At 37.9% G+C, this 22,327-nt stretch overlaps 1 protein-coding gene across 1 annotated transcript; it reads left to right on the top strand.

Moving 5' to 3' along the window:
- Positions 1–37: 37 nt before the first annotated feature.
- On the top strand, positions 38–11,286 carry LOC120333151 (sodium channel and clathrin linker 1-like). The gene is made up of 13 exons (XM_078119192.1): positions 38–172; positions 654–812; positions 1,190–1,271; positions 1,965–2,085; positions 2,369–2,540; positions 3,176–3,301; positions 3,615–3,833; positions 4,573–4,782; positions 5,003–5,197; positions 6,564–6,743; positions 8,214–8,398; positions 9,131–9,245; positions 10,014–11,286. The coding sequence occupies exons 1-13, from the start codon at positions 65–67 to the stop codon at positions 10,188–10,190; spliced, it is 2,049 nt and encodes a 682-aa protein (XP_077975318.1). The 5' UTR covers positions 38–64; the 3' UTR covers positions 10,191–11,286.
- Positions 11,287–22,327: the final 11,041 nt, after the last annotated feature.

Genomic DNA, 22,327 nt, shown 5'->3' with positions numbered 1-22,327 from the left:
AATCAAAATATTGCAAAAGGGAACACTTTGATTTTTCCGATTGGAATATTTCGAAAAGTGCAGAATGACATCACAGGTGACCGACCCCGTTGAAGAACTTGTCTTTTTACGGCAAATGGTCCAGAGATTGAACTCTGCTCTTGCAAAACACCAAGGAACAGACCATAGCCTGGTAGGTCGCCTGACAGAAACACCATACATCAAATTGTGGAATTGTAGGGTCAGAATAGTGGTGGGCAAACTGGGGCCAAATGCGGCCCACAAACAATTATTTGTAGCTCTTGAACGACCGCACTGTTAATGCATAACAACAAAAATTATCGTACGGTGTTTGTTTTATAGTAATTAGCATAAACGAAAACACATGTCAGTTGTTTGTCCATTAAATGTTGAACGTTCCTATCATTAGTTTGAAGTAACATAGGAATACGCCTTGGAAAATACTCTTGGACATAATTGTTCTTTGCCTGTTTTGTTACACTGGCAGTAGATTTGAGAGCTTACAAGTGATGACTGAGATTTATTTTGGAAGGACAAGTTTCAAAAGAATATGATTTAAATTTAGAGATGGATTTCCAATATGAACAATATTAAAATTTTTCAATACGTCTCGAACATCTTTATGCGAATCTGATCCCTTATTTTCTTTACAGTTAGATGCAGAAGCGTCCATTGACCCTCCGGCACCTTGGCTGACGAACCCACAACATTTGGCTCCGTTACTGAACGAATATGACACTCATCTAACACATCTCGTGTCCCAAGTTACGAAGATAAAAGATGAAAACCATGAAAGGAAATTGCGATTGCAGGTGTGTGTTTTTATATGTGTACGTGTCTTCATGTGTGTTTGCATGGGAGTGTGTTATGTAGGTTTTATATTGAGCATGCTTACATTTTTACTGGGACTTAATTAGGTATGTCCAGAATCAATTGATTATTTCAAAACATTCAAAATTGGTTATATTCAGTTTACTTTTTGACTTTATGAAGAATTTAGAATATTTTCATTGGAAATATTTTAGCATTTATTTTTTTACAATTGACGGAAAATTAGTTAAATCCTCAAGGAATAAAATAGATAATACTAATTAGAACAATGTTACCTCTACCATTCTGCTTTAACAAATTTGATTTCTACGACTTTCTACGGTTTTGGCCATCCCTGATAACTTCAGTTATTTTTCAGTCTGTCTCCGAAGAAAATCAACGTCTTCATGCAGAATTGCAGGAAATTGTTCAACAACAAATGAAAGAAGCTGATTATACAGGTGAGCATGGAGATCTAGTGTAGTTGTTTTTAAATCCCTCTGCCACTCACTTCTGCTCTTCAAAAAAAAAATATCTAGTTATGCTTTGCTCGTCATGTTTAATAATGAAGACAACCGAAAGCAAAATAATAAAAGCATTGCAGTCAAAAAATCAAATGAATCACAGTAAATTTCTTCAAATCAATGAGGTTGTAGTAAATGGTCGTAAGTTATTTAACGCGAAATATTTAATACAAAAAAAACCAACAAACGAAAGCAAGAATAATTATACCATCACTGTAAATTTACTTTAACAAATAGATGTAGGCACTGCACTGGTAATGATATTTAGCAAAGATCATTGCTCCTAGCTCCCATAAATCTACTCTGTGGCCCCTAGAGAGGGGTTGGGGCCAGTTTGAGTAACCTTCCTCTTGAGCAGAGCTGGGTAATTATCTTTGCTATGGGTCTACATCGCAAATTAAAAATGCAGTCGTGGGCTGGACTAAGTAAAGTCAAAGTTTGTGGTACACAACTTGCACAGGCCTTCCTTATAGTGTATGAAGAATGCACAAATTCAATTTTTGCCGTCTTTTCAGATCACCCACAAGGCCAGGGCAATGAAATGCTTGAGAAAGAGTTGGGCCAGTTTGGGTAACCCTGCACTAAAGCCCATGAAGATTAAAAAAAAAATTTTTTTTTGCATTTGTTCAGATCACCCGCAAGGCCAAGGTAATGAAATGCTTGAGAATCTTCAACGACAGGTAGAATTGGCGAGTGCTGAGAAGGAGGACGCTGTGAGAATGTGTCGTGATACAATGCAACAGCTAGACAAGTATGGTTTTTATTAAATATGTTCGCCACAAACTTTTGAGACAAAGTAAAAAAAAAATATTGATTGATATGTTGTTTAAGAGGTTCCCGAACTAATAAAACTCACAGCATACTACTTTTTTATGATTACAAATCGCAAGAAATTGAAAACAAATTCACTTTATTAAGATTGATTCACAATAAAAATTGGTTTTATAATACATGCAAACTGGTTTAGGGCGATACATGAGCTTGCTTTGTGCAAAATTTCACACAAATAATTTTTATTCTATCATTTCCTACAGACTCCGACACCAACGACAAACAGAGTCGGCATCAGTGAAATCTTGTTTGCAATCTTACGATGACACGAGGAAACTCAACGAGCAACTTCAGGATGCAAACCTTAATTTGCAGATGTCATTGGATGCGATCAGGAATGAGAATCAGGCTTTAACGAGTGCACTACATCAGCAGGTAGGTGGTTATTTAATCGGCGTAATCCAGAGTGAAGAGTGAAATGCTCTTGAGATTACCCTGCATGGTTTCGATTCCTGTGGAAGATGATAATGTGCAAGACGTTTGCTGGACTTCTCACACTGTCATAGGGTGGTGCACGTAATCGCTAATTTGTTATGGCTTATGACCCATTTCCAAATATATTCCTTATTCAAAGGCATTGCTTTATAATAGCGGTGTGCAACAGGCAACAACCTGGATCTCCAAGTTATTTAGTGTTGGCTGTGTGGTCACACTCAGATTTATCTCCATCAACCATAAAATCCCAATTCGACAGTTTATGCTTTAAAAGGTACTCCCATGAGTAACAAACATAGATAGCGTTTTTTGCTCTTGTCGCTGCGTTGAATCTTTCGTTGTTTTGCCCGGTGTCTTTATTACTGGAAGTCTAAGCTATAGCCGCATTCTCTCTTCTTGCTCTCCCGCTAAATTTTTTGTGTGGTCCAGCTAGATGTCTGAAAAATGACGACACTGACGAAAAATGTTGCACACCCCTGTTTTAGAATGTATTCAGAGTGATTGATATTCATTTTGACCATTGTTGATCTTTGGTTTTCACTCGTTATTATTTTACAACTATATTATTTCTATAGGAGAACGACCTTCAAGAAACTCGAGAAAATCTCAAGGTCACAAAGACGGAATTCCATAAAAACAAGGTCGAATTAGGAGAAAAGAATCAACGAATCGAAACTTTGACTGTTCAGCTCGAAGCTCTGGTATTTTTTTTTTTTTAATTCAATTTGTTAACCTTTTATATTTTCATATCAATTTTTCATCTTCCTATTGTTTACTGGTGTAATATAATGTTTTATTGAAACAAGCAATATTTCTTAAACATAAACAGTTCAGTTGTCACCACAAATAGCAGAATATAAAGTCAGACATAAGACACATGTTGTCTCTGCTACACCAAAGTACTGAATGACCTCTGGAGACCAGCATGTCAGTCTTTATACCTCGTAAGCATGCTGCAGTGGTTTTACCCATAATGCCGTTCTGTTATTGGTTTGCTCATTTCCATATTCTCAGCAAAGCGACAACGGAGAAAAACATCGACGACAACTCGCAACTCAGAACGTCACAGAAAAGCTTCAACAAGAATTAACCGATGCAGAAGGGAAACTTGCTCAAGCATTGCAGGATCGGACAAACGCTGTCTCGGAAATTGATTCGCTGAAAATCGAAATCGTTGCATTAGAAAAAATGAACAAAGAAATGGAACAGAAAGAACTAAATAACTTAGAACAGGTATAACAGGGTTGGGCAAAATTTTTCAGTACAAGAGCCTAAAATTGATAATATTAGAATAACGTGGACTGAAAATAACTTTACACAAACGTATAATAACAATATTGTAAAGTATATATTCTTCAACTTCTCAATGAATTAGAAAAAAACTGTTATGCTACAGTTTCTCTTAGTTATTAAATTTGGATAATATATAATCATTGCTAGCGAGGAGAGCCGCATAAAAAAACACTGGTGAGCCGCTGTTTGCCCACCGTTGAGGTAAAATGTGAAGAGAATGATCTTTATTTGCTCAACACAAGGCTCTGCTTAAGCAGCCATTGATATGCAGAGCAGGCGCGTAACCAGTCCATGTTGCAGAGTAACCAGAGGTTCGGTGACGAGCGTATTCCTGACGCTTAGCACGATGCGCCACACCGCCGAACCAAAATTGGGGAGGCAATGTAGAACAGGAGAGGGATCACAGTTTGCAGAACCTATGAAATAGGCTAGTCGGTTACGACTTCCTCTACCGTCAAGTCCATGCTTTCGAAAAACAAGTAACTAACTAATCCCATACCCGACATGGAATGGTAACCAGACGAGAGGCCGTGGTTCGCCATATGGATAAGCTTGAGTTTTGTTTTTTTGTTGCGAAATTAAATTTTTAAATTGCAAAAATTAGACACCATACTTAAATTACAGCGCTCTGGTTGATAGACATGAACCCGGCAACTAAAGTCATATTGATATATTACAGATTCGCGAGCACACTCAGATGGTCGAGAATGCGTTACTAGCGCGCGACAGTGCGATGGAGCGGGAGAGAAATAAGCAAGAGGAAGTGGACCGTATCCGTGTTGCTATGGAAACCCTGGTTGAGGAAGCAGCAGAAAGGGTCAAGAATGAGGTCAACAGGGTCAAGGGTCAATACAACAGTAATATTCAACGACTAATGGAGGAAATGCAGGTAAAGTCATTTAGCTCAGTGTTTCTCAACTCATGGGTCGTGATCCAAAACTGTGTCGCCTGAACATTTTCTTGGGTTGCTTGCTTTTTTCTCCTTGGGGATAAATATGAAAGTTGTGTGGCTAAACAACGCACAGAATCTTCTGAGGGTTTTACCAGCGCAGCAAATGGTAACTTTAACTAACTTGTAATTTTTAAACTTCAAATTTTTAATTATTTAGTCCACAGAGCTTGAGAATCACAACCTACGCAGCGATGCTGATCGTTCGAAACGAGCGAAACGCGCAGTGGAAGAAGAGTTCGATAAATATCAACAACAACAACGAGAAAGTTTCAGCAACCGTAAATGGGAGGATATTCATGCCAGGATGCTGATTGCTGAGAGAGCGAAAGATGATGCTTTGGTCACTGTGCAGGTAAAACCTGGCGGATTGTGGTCCCCAAACTTTTAATTATCGTTACCCTTATTAAATCGAATCACCAAAGCCAAATTATCCCTTCATAATAGCGGTAATAATAGCATAAAAACCAATAGTTTCCAAAATTGGGTTAATTACCCCCAAAGAGGTAATTTAGCAATTTTTTGGGGAGAAATCAAGACAATTTTTTTGTAGTCACCCTACTTTTGACTAGCCTGGAGAAAAGCTGGACATTCAATGCTCGCATCTAGTCAGATTGTAGGCTAAAATGCTGGGCTGGCGCAAGTTTAGCATCTTGATGTCGTATTGGAAAATGCAATAGGTGTTAGTATAGTTTTCGTCAAAGTAAAATTAATATGACTGCCGTATTTTTTGAGAGAAGTAACTGAGCTTTTGGTAATTCCATATAGGGGTAGCGATATTAAAAGCTTAAAAACCTCTGCGATAAACAGGAGAACAATATCCCGATTCCTACTCAGTAAGAAGGGTGGCACTGTTCGTGAGATATAAAACGATCAAAACCAAGCAAAATACATGACAGACAGCATCTTATATCATTGTCAATCATAAGAAAAAAAAAATGGATAGGACAGTGAACATTTGAATTACCCCCAAAAAGTTGTCAAATTGCCCCCAGTTTGCGAAGCACTCACTGTTAGGATTCTAACTGAGCTGGATCATGTTATCACGCAAAAATATCGTAAATTAAATATGAAATCAAGAATTTAAAATATGAAAAATAGTTAATTATGAATTTATTTGAATAACTGATTTGTTGGACACGTAGTGGACATAACGATCGTTTCAGAATGCGATTGTTATTATTTGTCTCCGTCAACACGTTTTGAAGAAATCGCTTTTCTCTTCGAATACTGTACCAATTCCTCTGAAATTTTCAGTAGTTAAAGATAAAAATTTTCTCCAGAAGGCTATTACTTTTTTTTTCTCCATGGCGTCATCAAAATAATGTGACTCTACGTGTCCATATATTTGAGCATAGCTCTCTTGTTTTGGATGTTTTCATAGCTTGTAACTTTATATTTTTTTGTGTTGCCTTGGGTAATAATGGTGCGAAGAGAGCTTTATAAGGGCAAAGGTACCTAAAAACATGAGAACCACTGTTCTGAACAAAAACAGGGCATTCATAGAGTCCCTTTATAATTTCAATTTTGTTAAGAAGTCAGTTTTCAATATACCTTAACCAGGTTTGTTGTTTTTTAGTCAGTATTTGTTCAAGTATTTTTACTTCATTTAATACATCTATGAGGGCCAAAACAATATATTGTATCGATAAATTTCCTTTGCAATTTTGAGACTTTATGGATACCCTATATTTTTTATGACATTACCTCCACCATTTCAGTCTCTTGAAGATAAAATCAAGCGAATAAAGATTGAACGCGAGAATGACACAATATCGTGGGTTTCGAAACATGAATCACTGGAGCGGAACGTAAAGCAACTCAAGCGTGACCTAGATGAGTCTCAACACCAGAGAATGTTGCTAATGGAAACGATAAATAGATACAAGAATGAAGCTCAGGTACGGTTTTTGTGTTGGTCATATTCGAACTCGCGAAGCTTGGAACTCGTAGCAAATCATCTTTCTGGTTTTGGATTTTTTTATTCACCCCTCACTAGGTTAAAAGTTATGTTTCAATTATTAGTTCAACCTTTAAGCTTTCTTAGCTTGTGTTAAGCACAATCTGCACTGTTATAACAAAATAATACTGAATAACTAATCTATATAATTAACTATATCGAATACAAAATAATATTTTCTTCCCAAAGAACAGCAAAATAACATGAAAGAACGAGAATATCGGTCAGAGGCCGAAGACTTATCGATCGAAAGTTAGTGGATCCCCCAAAACAGCGCTCTTACTCCATAGTGACACCTTGTGTCCCATCACTAATTAATTAATAACTCGCTAATTATACGACATAATTTGCCCAAAATCAATAGGCTTCTGGTCCGAGATAAGATGAATGCACATGCAAAATCTGGAGCAGATTCAATCTCGCCTTCGTGAGATATCGCGTGCATCTAACAGACATACATACAGACAGAAAATACCTATCAACATACCGGTACTTACCGATAAAATTGATAAGTAATAATAAGTAAGTAATATTTCTTCAAAAATACAGAAAATGAAATTTTCCTAAAATTTTCCTCCCCAGGGGATAAACCCCTCCCCCAGTTTGAATGAAAGAGTTGGGATTCAAATTATTAACAGGTTCTTTTTTATATAAAACTCACTAATTCTAGGTTTACTCATTTCAGAAAATACATGTTCGTCTCTTAATTAGATGCATTAACATGAAACGCTTTACACAATCTAATACATAACTCTCAAAACGCCGAATATTATTCTGGTCGTGAGTTACGACTGCAATCTTCTGATGTCTAAAACAACATTGGGTTCGCTAAATATCAACACATTTCAAGTACAGATTTGCTCAAACACCCCGAAACCTATTGGCCTTGGGAAACATCAAGAACATTCAGTATCACACAGTTAAACGCTAGCAGTAGGTCTTTTTTCTTTCCCACTTTTGTTCTACAAAAAAAACTGTAGCACATCAACTTTCCCATGCAAGAAAAAACTACGAAAAAAAAACGAAAAATTCTTCTCAAAAAGGCAGACGTTTTAATAAAATGAGGATAGCCACTCAGTAAAAATAACAGCATCATCATTCATTGCTACTACAATCAAAGTTTAACTAATTTATCAACGACTTTCGCAATTTTTAATATGTCTGCGGCTTCACCTACAAGTATTTCTTTGAAGTGGGCCATGGTTCACTGATTAAGAACGGTGCGCTAGACACTTCAAACACAAGAATGAATAATAAACACGAAGACAAGTAAAAGCAAATAGCAATTACGGGAAAACAATTATGACATCATTATCACAAATCCATGTGAAAAACAACAAGCTATGATGCAAATACACAACACTGTTCCTGGTAGGACCCAAAATAAGTTTTTACGAATCCTAATTCTTAGAAATTCGAGACCACAGCAAATGAAGTGAAACTAGAGTGCAGTAGAGAGACAGCGCAGGTCAAATCGCAAGCAGAACGAGAGAGAAAACAATTAAAAACCAGAGTCCGAAGTTTAGAAGATTCAAATCGAAACGGGATTCAGCATTTACATAAGATGCTTGCAGATCAACAGAGAATGACAGCCAAGTGAGTGAAAGTTTTGAAATTTTCAGATGCTCTTGACATTTCAGTAGAGCAGCGATTACCAAACTTTTTGTTTGTGCGTCGCCAAATTATCAGGGAAATAATCCATGGTGCACTTACGCTGTTAATTTTCGGTGTGCACTTAGCGAATCGTGGTGCCCCCTTTGGGAACTGCTGCAGCAGACTTAAACTTTCAGTTAATTTCAAAACAAGGCTGTGGAGTTGGGTCAAAAAAAATTTTGATTGCGACTCCTGAGTTGAAATTAGGCAGTGACTTTGACAGGTTTGCATTCATATCCGAGATCCTGTTTTATTTGACACGAAGTTAAAGATAATATTTTTCATTAGAAGGCTATAGGGATGCACGTAATTTACGAATTTATGGAATTACGGAATTATTTCGAGTTACGGAAGGGAAGTTACGAATTACATAAAGTCATAATTACTGGTCGAGTGCATGTCGCGATTGAAACGAGCTCTCTTTAAAGCAGTCAATTCCGTCGATTGTAAAAAATCAAAAGTTTAATAAGTACTTTTGTTCATTTTCAAAAATTTCTGTAAGCTCTCGTTTTTGTGTGTGATGACGTCATCAAAATCAGAAATTGCGCTCCTTGTGCTGGTTCCAAGCACCTCTATAGAGATGGCCATTGTTATCTAACAATATTTAAAAAGCTATTTTATCATTTATAGCTACTTAAAGGAATAACATCTTATCTTTATCATTCAACTCCTCAGATGGAAAGAAGAATATCAGAGCATTTCAGGAAAATATGAATCAAAAATCTCAGAACTCCAGAATCAGCTCAGTAGAACAAAGAAAAGATGCGCGGAGTTGACTAATAAACTACAGGTATATGTTCATGAAGGTGACCGTACATTTGAACCCATGCGTATATCCACGGGTTCAATCTATATGCGGGTGCTAAAACCCATGGGTTAGGGTTAGTATGGGTTTAACTATCCGTGAAACAAAAAAAATATATAGGTGCAATAGCATACAGGTGCAATTGTCATGGGTTCAAATGTACGTGGGTTCAAATGTAATGGAACCGTTCAGGAAAGTTGATAAGACACCTTGATCATATGACATACCACACCCTTCATCCAATTAGCAGTACTTGTAGGGTATTGAAAATAGTTTTCCAAATGCATGGACTTCATGGTGGAGGAAGACTTCACCTACCTGCAGTTATGTGAACCACCCTACTATAGGCAGTCTGGCAATCCTCTCGAACATGATTATCCCCTGCAGGATTCTAACCTTCGAACCCATGCAGGCAGGCCATTATTGCTTCCTGACTCATTTCCTAATGCCTAGCACTATGTGCCAATCTGCAGAGCCGTTGTCTGCTAAACTGTGAAGGTATTCTTTATATGCGATGCGTTTTTGTGCATATCTACTCCGAACAAGACCCTGCACAATTTGCTGCTGTGTTTTTTTCACTGTTTCCTCGGCGCTCCCGTAGTATGTGCACCAAGATGGCGCCCAACCTGAACCCTAACCTGGTACACATTGTTCAGGTTGTGTGCCATCTTGGTGCACATACTACGGAAGCGCCGTTTCCTCTGCATTAGTCCTCCCCACTTATAGGAAAAATCTCCAATTGTCTTTCTTCAGCAAATGAAAAACCAACACACAGAAATCTCGAGTCAAGTTCCAGATCTGAGTGAAACAAATCGAAAGCTACGGGCTCGGTTACACGAAACAGAATACCGTTTGATATCGGCGACGGAAAGACTTGGCGAAATGCAGGGACGAAAGACTGCGCTGACTTTAAAGGATTTAGAATCGTAGAATTTATTTATGAAATTTTGACTTGCTCTTTACAAGAGCTGGACATATACGCCCTGCAGGCCGGATCCGGGCCATCGAAGTGTCTTATCTGGCCCATTTGTGCCCGCTAAAAAATTACGATTTAAATTTCTGGATATCAATTTTCGTTGAAATTACCTCACAATGTTACATTCTGCTTCCTATTATTATATAAACGTTAGCTTAGCTTTTGGAATAGCTGTTTTTTTTCATAGTTTTTCATATAGAGGTTTGAGCAGTAACCAAGTCTATTATCTGTAACTGGAACTCAGAAAAGTAATTTTCCACCATCTTGGAATTGGGTATGTTTAGGTAACAGCTGAATGGGTCCCAGTCTCTGAAATCTTAGCAAATCTTTTATTTATAAATCTATTTTTTCAAACAACTCCCACATGGCTGGGCCAGAAGGGTAATGCAGAGGTTGAAATGCAGTTTTAAAAAAAACAATAATTTATTTTATCTCCCTGAGTGATTCAAGAGTCTTGCTGTGCACTAACACAAATATATTGCTGTATCGCATGGCTACTCAACTGGCGAACCGTGGTCCGAATTCGGACCTTTCGGGTATTCGATTCGGATTGTGCCTAATTCTTTTTCTGGATCATTACCCCCATTTTTGAAGTTTCCTTTTATGAAATTACTATTATAGATTTAATAAAAATAAATATGAAAAGAACTATAACACCACGATAAACAATCTTGATTAGCTAATAATCATTAGTCGGCCGAGGAAGTGCGTTTTTAAAGATGCCGAAATATAATTTCTGGAAAGACTGGACCTAAATATTTTTGAAGTTTTGTATGCGGATCTTCGGTAAAAATAGTTGAGTAGCCCTGCAGTGTAACGTTCCATCTGACCATGATCAGACTTCTTCAGACATACATAGTTCAACTATATCAAGAAAAACAGTTGCATGAATCATTGCATCATTTTATTTTGCTGCTATTTGAGAAACAGTCACTTAGGGCATTTTCATTAAACTCGTTTTATTTTGCTGCTATGTTAAATGCTACTGATATTTTGTATGTTAAACACTGTTTTTATACCAAAATATATAATATATTCTTCAAAAAATATGTTGCTATGAGAGTGAAGACATCAAAATTGTCTACAGTAACTCAAAAAAGCTCCGGGTTGGGCGCTCCTCACACACGCAGAAGTTTCTTCATTTTTAGAAGTTGATTTCTGTGGAGCATTGGCTGGAGTCAAAATGTATTCCTATCAACATCATTTTACCGGTTTTGGTTCTGTATTTTAATCCACTCCTCGGGTCTAGACAGTGGAAGTGTATTAAGTTGGCTGAGGCTTTTTGAATTGTCAAAAAAAAACATCTCAATCTCAATTTGCAGCAATAACAGCTGCATCAGAAAGGCTTTATCGTCCCAACTGTCCTTAAAACTTGAAGTAAGGTGGAAACCGAACCATGCCCCTCACTCAAATCACGGTGCTCCTGAAGTATGCGAACCAAGATGGCGGACATCGGAACGTAACATGGGTAACAGGTTAGGGTTAGGCGATAATTTTTCTCCAATTTTCCTTATTTTAGTCCTATTATTAGTTCGAAGACTAGCCAAGAGCCTCCCGTAGTATTTATACCTAAAATTATGGCCTAGCCCTAACCTAGTACACATATTACATTCCGATGTCCGCCATCTTGGTTCGCATACTTCGGGAGCCCCCAAATCAATCCCTGAACCTTTCTAACTAGCCGCCTCCCTAAGCTTTTCTTGTCAACCTTCTCACTCGACTCATTTCGTCTCCATAAACCAACGGTTCACAACCTGCGGCCGTCCACATACAAAATCCTATAACGAAAAAAAAAAATTAAAATACAGGATATGGCGGCTATGCTTTGCAAACTTTTATAGAATAAATTCATTAAAATATTTGACATTTTATTACTTTTGGGGACAAGAAAATGGGCCGCAATATATTTGCTCAAGAATGGGTCCACCGAAAAGAAAAATTCGTTTAAAATGCGAATATTATACTTACTTCATAATTAGGCGGAGTGAACCTCGTCAAATACGCGGTAATGACGTCATAAAAAAACAAGAAAAATTTCTTATCAACCCCCTGGAGTGGAATGTGGCCGACAATAGGAATAAGTTGAATAAAAGCAAAGAAACATTTCGAGACATAAAGCAGCGCCGTATTTGCTTGGTAAGACAAATGCCATCAACGCTATTTTAGTTTTTAAAATGGTGATTATTTAACCACCATAATTGGTAGCCCAAATCATTTCATCAACACGTCATTTAGCCAAACATGAAAAACAGACTTTTGTCCAAATAGCGCCAAGCGGGTTTGACTCAGATATGACGTGTCTCTAAGACACTGATCCGAGCTTTCGGGAAATTCTGATCAACGAAATAAAAAAAAACGGGTTTTTGGGGCTGTCATAATTCTGCTTTGAAGGATGGCATGGGTATTCTTCAAATATGCAGCAGCAGTTCTATAAATGTCGAGTTAAAAAATTCTCAAAATTAATTATCGAGTAGCATCGATTGAAAAGGGCAAATTTCGCAGTCGCAAGGAATACAGTAGATTATTCAGGGTACAAGGGTCAGGAAAACATCTATTCAATAATATACCTTTTTTGACAAGCCCTCTTATCAATCATCATCTCTCCCCACATCAATGAAAAAAATCTTAATCAACTCTGGAAAGCCTAAAATTATGAAATATACATGCACATATGTGACGCTATTCTTAAAAGGAATATATATAGTCCGCGCCGCTTATCAATCCGTAAAATAACGTTAAAATTTTTATTATTATTTAATACTGGTGTGACGAATTCGATTCACTCTACTCAGGGATCTGTGGTGATTTATGTCTTGAAATCTAGCAACGCCTAAAACAGCCACGACATTTGACCCTGCTGACGTATACTGTTCGTCCTTTCATAGCATGGTGTTTTGATTTGAAAGTCATTCTTTGGTTTGTGCTGCTCTAAGACTCTTAGTCGACGTTTGAGCTAATAAAAGCCCAGTATACAAGTTTGTTTCTTTCTGTATTAGGTTTACCACAATTTTATTAGCTCAAAACTTGAACTTGGAACGATTGACTGGTTTTCTGAAAGCAATGGCAACTTCCGACGAAAAACTTATTCGGGTGCCAGTGCTTGATGTCTTGCCGAATGAAGTTGGAGCTCTAAAAGTATTTTCCCATTGGGACAGAATGCTTACAAATTACTTGGAATCCTGTGGAATCCAACAGATCCACGGAAGGTGTTTCAAGGCAAATCAACGAATGTGCTATCATGGGTTGATATTTATCACCTGACGTGTTTTCTTTTGTGGAAGATGTGGATGTGTATGATGAAGCTATGGTGATTTTGCGCAAACATTATCATAAAAAGGAAGAATATCATATATGCAAGACACACGCTGGCTACACAGGTTCAGTTGAGCAGTGAAACTATCTCCGAATTTCCCCAGGCGCTCAGGTCGATTGCGAAAGATTGTAATTTCAAAGCAGTCAGCGCCGAGCAACACAGAGAGGAGGCGCTGAGAGATGCGCTCATAACAGGGCTATGTTCCGCTAATATTCGACAAAGATTGCTAGAATATGACGAATTATCACTGGAAAAAGCTATTCAAATTGCTGATTCTTTGGAACGAGCCGAGAAATTTTCGCATTCGTAACAGCAATCATTGCCTCATCAAGCAGCCGTTACTTCAATGGATGATAAATTTTCGGTAAACAAAGAAGACCAATTTTCTGAGTTTAGCTCTAATAGTGACCAACACGTAGCTGCTGCAAGAAGTACTTACGGAACAAAAGTTAACCGTAGAAGGTCTTATTTTTGCAGACGAATTCATGCTTTAACTCGACTGAAGTGCCCTGCTAGGAACGCAGAGTGTTTTAATTGTGGTCTTCGAGGACATTTTGCAAAAGTTTGCCGTAAAGCGAAGAAATCGGTTGCTACCGTAAACGATTTGCACCTGACTTCAATTATGGCTGGTATTCATACTTCGTTGTCACGAAGAAAGGTTGAAAACCCTCTGATGGCTCTACTAGATTCCGGCGCTTCACAGAGTTACATAAAGGCATCCGTGGCAAGAAGTCTTGGCCTCGCCCTCTACGGTCCAAAAACTGTAATCGCACTTGCTTCGAACGAATCAGTTGCACAAACCATTGGGTTTGTGGACGCACCGCTAAAGATTGGAACGAGAGTTTATGATGCAATGAAATTTGCTGCTGTGGAAAATCTGTGTACGGACATCATACTGGGCCAAGATTTTTTGAGCAAACATCGAAAAGTTGTCTTCAAATTCAACGGAGACCTCGACTCCTTGTACGTTGGTAAAAATGTCTGCAATTTGGCTAGCGCAAAATTAAGTGAACCTTCACGTATTTTTCGATTTGTTGACGATAACTGCCGTGTCCCTTGTTATATTGAAGGCAAATAGACACGTTGTTCGTATGAATAGAATAGTCTTTAATCTTAGCAGCAAAACAGTACCATCCAATCAACAACAGCCTACTCGAATCCCATTATTACGCGTCTGCGTCGAGTAGACCCAGACGCTATTATTACGTCACAATACTAACATACACAACAATAACTTTCAACTAATACATCATTTCCCCTCAAAGGCAAAGCTTTATCTACTTTTAATCAATTGAAAGCTGATTTGTTAAAAGCGTGCTTGGGGTGCATATATGAAGATGAACCGTTTGTCATTGAGTGCGATGCGTCCAAATTTGCGATTGCAGCCATATTGATTCAAAAAGGAAGGCCGGTTGCCTTTAACTCTCGAACACTCGGTAAGTCAGAATTAAGGCATCCGGCCGTAGAAAAAGAAGCGGCGGCGATTGTTGAAGCTATAAGAAAATGGAGATATCTTTTGCATGGGAAAAAGTTTAAACTGATAACTGATCAAAAGGCTTTGGCATTTATTTTTCGGAAAAATCATAAAAGTAAAATTAAGAATACAAAGTTACAATTGTGGAAACTAGAACTTTTTGTATTTGACTATGAAATTGTCCATCGCCCAGGTGTAGAAAATGTGGCACCAGACGCATTGTCAAGAATTTGTGCTAGCAACACTTGTTGTACTATGAGTAATCGACGAACACCAGGATGACCCAATTGAATATGAACTTCTCTTAGACTCTAAGAGAAGTTCATACTCAATTGGGTCATCCTGGTGTTCGTCGATTACTCAATTTCATACTCTCTAAATCTTTGCCCTTTTCTGTTGACGATGTGAAGAGAGAATGCGCTAATTGTCGACAATGTGCCCAAATAAAACCCAACTTTTATAGATTCGATGGGAGCCATCACTTGGTCAAAGCTACTCGGCCGTGGGAGAGAATTAGTATATTTTAAAGGTCCCGTCGCGGGAAAACGGCGATATTTGCTCGTGGTATTAGACGAGTATAGTAGATTCCCTTTTGTATACCCATGTGCAGACATGACTGTAATCACTGTCACTAAATGTCTCGCATCATCATTTTCATTGGTTGGTCTACCGGAATATGTTCACAGCGACAGAGGAACTTCCGTTTTGGCTAATGAACTGAGACAGTTTCTTGCAAGAAAGGGTATAGCGACTAGCAATACAACTCCTTATCACCCGAAAGGGCAAACCAGACCATATGAGAAACTATCAAACTAATGCTGTTATCAAGAAATCTGCCCGAGAGTGCTTGAGAGGAAGTTCTGCCAGACGCTCTACATGCGACAAGATCACTTCTTTGCACCTCCACTGGTACTACGCCACATAATCGCATGAAACTCCGTACCAGACTGGCTATTGAATGACGGTAAAGTACTCCTACGCAAGTTTGTACAAACGAAAAGCGACCCGATTTGTGAAGAAGTTGAGCTTCTGGAAGCTAACACCAAGTACTCGTTAATCCATTATCCCGATGGTCCAGAATCTACGGTTTCAGCTCCTAAAGTACTCCTACGCAAGTTTGTACAAACGAAAAGCGACCCGATTTGTGAAGAAGTTGAGCTTCTTGAAGCTAACACCAAGTACTCGTTAATCCGTTATCCCGATGGTCGAGAATCCACGGTTTCAACGAGTGATCTGGCGCGATTCCCGGAAACTGTACAATCTGACTACAAGCAATTGGAATTTGAAAAGACTAAATCCATATCGGAATCAACTCCTAAGGATGTGCCATTCAGTTTTGAGAATCTCGATTCGAAGAACGATGACACAATCCCTTCTGATGACTTAGTTGAAGTAGCAGATAAAACTTCTACTCCAATTAAGAAGGAAGAGATGCCTATTCGTCGGTCGAGCCGTTTCAAAAGGGCGCCTGATCGTTATGAAGACTGGGCCTCGTATTTGGGCGACTTTTGAATTCATTTATCTCAGGTTAACGTTTCCATACTTGAGTCATTATTATACTTTTATTGTCTTACTTTTATCAGCTGGGGAGGATGTGGTGATTTATGTCTTGAAATCTAGCAACGCCTAAAACATCCACGACATTTGACCCTGCTGACGTATACTGTTCGTCATTTAATAGCATGGTGTTTTGAATTGAAAGTCATACTAAGCATGCTGTAACCTAGAATTTCAAGAACAGAAAGTACGCTCATATGTAATGATAAATCTGATGTAGCCTACCTAACAACGCTTTCAAAGAATCTTCAGCAAAAAGTAATGTGCAATTGAGTAATAATTTAAATGAATTGGATAGTGTCAATAGGGCGGTTGTTAAACATGCTCACTCACTGGATTGTAGCTCTTTTTGAGAGAAAAAAAAGCATTGAAATTGTAAATTGAAAGTTTTCCGAAATATGCTTCCGTGTGAAATATATTACCGCTGTGGTTGTTTCCTGTTCATATTTTTCAAAAAAAATTTATCACAATTAAGGGTTGGCAAACCGTCAGTAACAATTATCATTTCAATCTCTTTTTTTTAAACAACTTTTTTTCAGAAAAAAGCAAAATTTCACAATGAGTAAAAGTTCAACAATGACAAACACGGTTTTCTATTTTTCTATGATTTGACTTCTGTTCCTTATGATCGTATTGTATATATACTTATATATACTACGTTTTCTTTGATCACTTGAAAATATGGCGAATGAATTTAACAGGGCGTTTTGTAGGCGTCAACAAAGCATCATAAACACAATGCCTGTCTTCACTAAAGAAACTCTTCTCACATGTACCCACGCGGAGTAGTCATTCAGAAACTTCGGACCCTTCCACCTCCTTGAACCCTTCTAACCAGCCCTCCCACTCGACCCCTTCCGCCTCCCTAAACCTTTCTAACCAGCCCCCTAACTCGACTCCTTCTGAATCTTTCTAACCAGCCCCCTAACTCGACTCCTTCCGCCTCCCTAAACCTTTCTAACCAACCCCCTAACTCGACCCCTTGTTTCTTTCTGAACCTTTCTAACCAGCCCACTAACTCGACTCTTTTTGTCTCTCTAAACCTTACCAACCAACTCCCTCGCTCGACCCTTCCGTTTACTTGAACATTTCAAACCCCTCACTCGACCCATTCCCTCTCCCTGAACCTTTCTAAACAAACCCTCTCACTCGACTACTCCTTCCCTCTCCCTGAACCTTTCTAAACAAACCCTCTCACTCGACTCGACTATTGGTAATGCTTTAAAGTAAGTCCTTCTTATTAAGTTACTGCCTAATATTTCTTAATTTTTGACAACAATTATTTAAGCTTTTCATGCATTCGCAGTTCGTACTCGAATAATTAAGTATTGCAGCGAGTTTATTTACAAACTCAAACCAGTGACTAACAAAAAATTCGACAAAACGTGTAAAGAGAAGATACTCTTTTAGGGATATTTTGATAAAAATTACTAAATGTTAGCAAAATAGTTGATGTTTTAAAGATTAAAAATATGAAACGAAGTCAAACTAGTTGGTTTAAACTTTTTTCAAATTAAAACCCGTCATAACTTGTTTTATTGTGGACAATATCAAGTTACACAGCTCTAAAAGTAATTTTATTACGACAAGTTTTAATATAATTTTATCCTACCGTGTTTCCCGAAAATAAGACCTAGCATGAATTTTAAAAGTGATTTCAATATAAGCCATCCCCTTAAAATAAGACATAGTCAATAGCAAAATATCTTTCCTACTCGTTTTGAAGGATTATTAATCTATGTTTTGCAGTTATTGAAATAAAAAGTGTTATTTATAAGTAAATGGATATCGGTTTTCCATATTTTGTATATTTAAAATCTTGCAATTCTCCACTTTGTAATTTTGTTTTTGATAAATTGAAATAAAAACATTCTCCGAAAATAAGTCCTAGTGTTATTTTTCGAAAGAAAATTGAAATAAGACAGTGTCTTATTTTCCGGGAAACACGCTATTTCCACACTTGATAAAGCAATTTCGATGCATTGGTTATTCAGTATATAAATTGTTCGACATTTGCTGATTGAGTTGAGTCGGAGACAATCAGCTGCTATTAAACTGTATCGTTAAATTTTCTGACTAAGATTTGCGGATTGGTGCAATTAAGGCTGAAAGTATATTATTTACTGTTTGTTGTGTGGTTTAGGACAAATTTTGGGGCTCCCGAAGTATGTGAACCAAGATGGCGGACATCGGAATGTAATATGTGTACTAGGTTAGGGTTAGGCCATAATTTTAGGTATAAGTACTACGGGAGGCTCTTGGCTAGTCTTCGAACTGATAATAGGACTAAAATAAGGAAAATTGGAAAAAATTCTCGCCTTATCCTAACCTGTTACCCATGTTAAGTTCCGATGTCCGCTATCTTGGTTCGCATACTTCGGGAGCACCCAAATTTTGGTACTTCCGAAGTATGTGAACCAAGATGGTCGACACCGGAACGTAGTATGTGTACCAGATTAGGGTTAGGCCATAATTTCAGGTACAAATACTACGGGAGTCACTTCGCTAGTCTTCAAACTCGTAATATAACTAAAATAGGGAAAATCGGAACGAAATTATGTCCTAACTCTAACCTTGTACACATACTACGTTCTGGTGTCCGCCATCTTGGTTCACATAACTTCGATAGTACTAACATTTGTCCTAAACCACACGACAAACAGTTAATTAAAATATACTTACAGCCTATGCCCTATACTATCATGCGTGTAGAGAAGTGGTGGGCAAACTGCGGCCCGCGGGCAAATGCGGCCTGTAAACAATTTTTCTGTGGCCCTCGAACGACCTCTCTTTGCATATAAACAAACTGGCTGTACCTTGTTTGTTTTGTAATAATTTGTAGTTGCACGTACGTCATAATTCAAAATTTAATGTGATAATTGTTTATATGTGAAAATTACTGTGGCCTGCAATCTACAGTCATTGTCTATTTTTGACTTAGCGGCGCATAAAGTTTGCCTAGCACTGCATGGTGTGTGGTCATATTTAGAAGCCATCGTCGAGTTTTCCAGCTCTATGCGAAAATTTCAAATTTGTTGATTCTCTAAGCACGAGTATGATTTGCTTTGCGAGTTGGCCGTGTCAGGCATCAACAATTCTACAAAGCGATCTATTTGCATTCACCCATGCTACTATATTAGGCCATGATGAATATATACAGCATATACACAAGGGTCGAGAGCCTAGATCAGGGCTACTCAACTATTTTTACCGAAGATCCACATACATGGGTTCGGTCTTCCCAGAAATTATATTTCGAAACCCTTGAAAACTCACTTCCTCGGTCGACTAATGATTATTAGCTAATCAAGATTGTTTGTTACGATGTTCTAGTTATTGGACACGTTTAGTGGCCATAACGATCGCTTCAAAATTTTATTGTTATTGTTATTTGTCTCCGTCTCCATTTTTAAAAAATCGCTTTTCTCTTCGAATACTGGACCAATTATTTGATATTTTCAGTGGTTAAAGATAAAATTTTCTCCAGAAGGCTATTACTTTTTTTCTCGCTATGACGTCATCAAAATTATTGCCACTGGGTGGCGCTACGTGTCCATATATTTGAGCATAGCTCTCTTGTTTTCATATATATTTAAATCTATAAAAGGGATTTTATAAAAAGAAACTTCAAAAGTGCGGCTAATAATTCAAAATAAAAACAAGAGAGCTATGCTCAAATATATGGACACGTAGAGCCACATAATTTTGATGACGTCATAGCGGAAAAAAAAGTAATAGCCTTCTGGAGAAAATTTTTATCTTTAACCACTGAAAATTTCAAAGCAATTGGTCCAGTATTCGAAGAGAAAAGCGATTTTTTAAAAACGTGTCAAAGAACAACAACAACAACATAATATTGAAACGATCGTTATGTCCACTACGTGTCCAATTAGACGCGGTCCGAATCGAATACCCGAAAAGTTTGGATTTGGACCGCGGTACGCCAGTTGAATAGCCCTGGCCTAGATGACCTTAATCGGTCCTGCACACTAACCCGCACAAAACAATAATCAATCACTGCTGAAATATATTCTTTATTGTATTATGTCTATAATAGTGACTTTGTTTTTGTGGCAACAAATCTCTCTCTCTCTATAGATCTATTTCGTGTCCAATAAAACGCTTAAACATCTTGTTTCGCCACCCACAGTCGGAATCACCACTACAGTGACGCATTGTGAACAGGGAGAGAAAAAATTGACAAACGGTTGTTAGCTGCAGACTACCGGTATAACCGAGGTCTGCGCGCTTTCAAGGCACTTTACCTCGGTCATGGATTCTTATATATACTCCTATTTCTTTGATCACTTCAAATTATGGTGACTGTATTTAGCAAGGCGTTTTGTAGGCGTCAACACTGAGTGATATGTATTGTTGGAATAACAAAGCATCATACACACAATGCCTGGGCTTCAACAAAAGAACATTTCTCAAATGTACCTGCGCAAAGTAGTCATTTAGAAAAACAAGAGAGCTATGCTCAAATATATGGACACGTAGAGTCACATAAATTTGATGACGTCATAGCGAAAAAAAAAGTAATAGCCTTCTGGAGAAAATTTTTATCTTTAACCACTAAAAATTTCAAAGCAATTGGTCCAGTATTCGAAGAGAAAAGCGACTTTTTAAAAACGTGTCAAGCGGTACTGAGTTAGCAGTCAGGCAGCATCTTACCTGTACACTGTAGGCCATATACGGTAATTGATCACAGAACAGTTGTTCCCTTGCAAATTTTATGTTGTTTACACTTTAGGACAGATAATTGATCACAGAACAATTCTTCCCTTTCAAATTTTATGTTGTTTCCAGTAGACTCTCATCAAAATAAACAAATATAGTAGGCTACAAGTGCTACAACGCTTGCATTACTGCACTGGTAGGACCGTGAAAGAATAAGTTATGGTAATTTCATTGTGGTAAGACACCGGTACCGGCACCAGTACCAGTATCGTACTTACGTACTGAGCTACCAGTACCGGTTAGCAGTCAGCCAGCATCTTACCTGTACACTGTAGGCCATATACGGTTATTGATCACAGAACAGTTGTTCCCTTGCAAATTTTATGTTGTTTACACTTTAGGACAGATAATTGATCACAGAACAATTCTTCCCTTTCAAATTTTATGTTGTTTCCAGTAGACTCTCATCAAAATAAACAAATATAGTAGGCTACAAGTGCTACAACGCTTGCATTACTGCACTGGTAGGACCGTGAAAGAATAAGTTACGGTAATTTCCTTGTGGTAAGACACCGGTACCGGCACCAGTACCAGTATCGTACTTACGTACTGAGCTACCAGTACCGGTACCGAACCTGTAGGTCTGATATTCCGTTCCGCATACGATAGGCTATAAAACTTGCATTGCAGCATTAGTAATACCGCGGAAGGAATAAGTCAATTTCGCTGCGTTACGGCACCGGTATGGCAACTTACCAGTACCGACCTACAGTAGCTGAAGTACTGAGCAAGACAATCGATCGCGAAACCGCTTGAAATAAGTGTAAAAACAGTGTTCCCATGAGTAAAAATAAATACTGCGAAATTTTGTATGAAATATCATATCTCATAGGATTCATATAAAATTTAAGAATAAACAAAAGTAATAGCCTTCTAGCGAAAAAATTAATCTTTAACCACTGAAAATTTCAAAGCAATTGGTCCAGTATTCGAAGAGAAAAGCGACTTTTTAAAAACGTGTCAAAGAACAAGAACAACAACAACAACAACAACAACATAATATTGAA

Source organism: Styela clava, chromosome 13, assembly GCF_964204865.1.
Source record: "Styela clava chromosome 13, kaStyClav1.hap1.2, whole genome shotgun sequence".
Taxonomy (NCBI): domain Eukaryota; kingdom Metazoa; phylum Chordata; class Ascidiacea; order Stolidobranchia; family Styelidae; genus Styela; species Styela clava.
This window is presented reverse-complemented; position numbering and strand designations above follow the sequence as displayed.

Coding starts and splice junctions, on each gene's coding strand:
- LOC120333151 (XM_078119192.1), top strand. CDS start 65: ATGACATCACAGGTGACCGACCCCGTTGAAGAACTTGTCTTTTTACGG. Junction 1,272..1,964: donor GAAAGAAGCTGATTATACAG/GTGAGCATGGAG, acceptor GCATTTGTTCAG/ATCACCCGCAAGGCCAAGGT. Junction 4,783..5,002: donor GACTAATGGAGGAAATGCAG/GTAAAGTCATTT, acceptor TTAATTATTTAG/TCCACAGAGCTTGAGAATCA.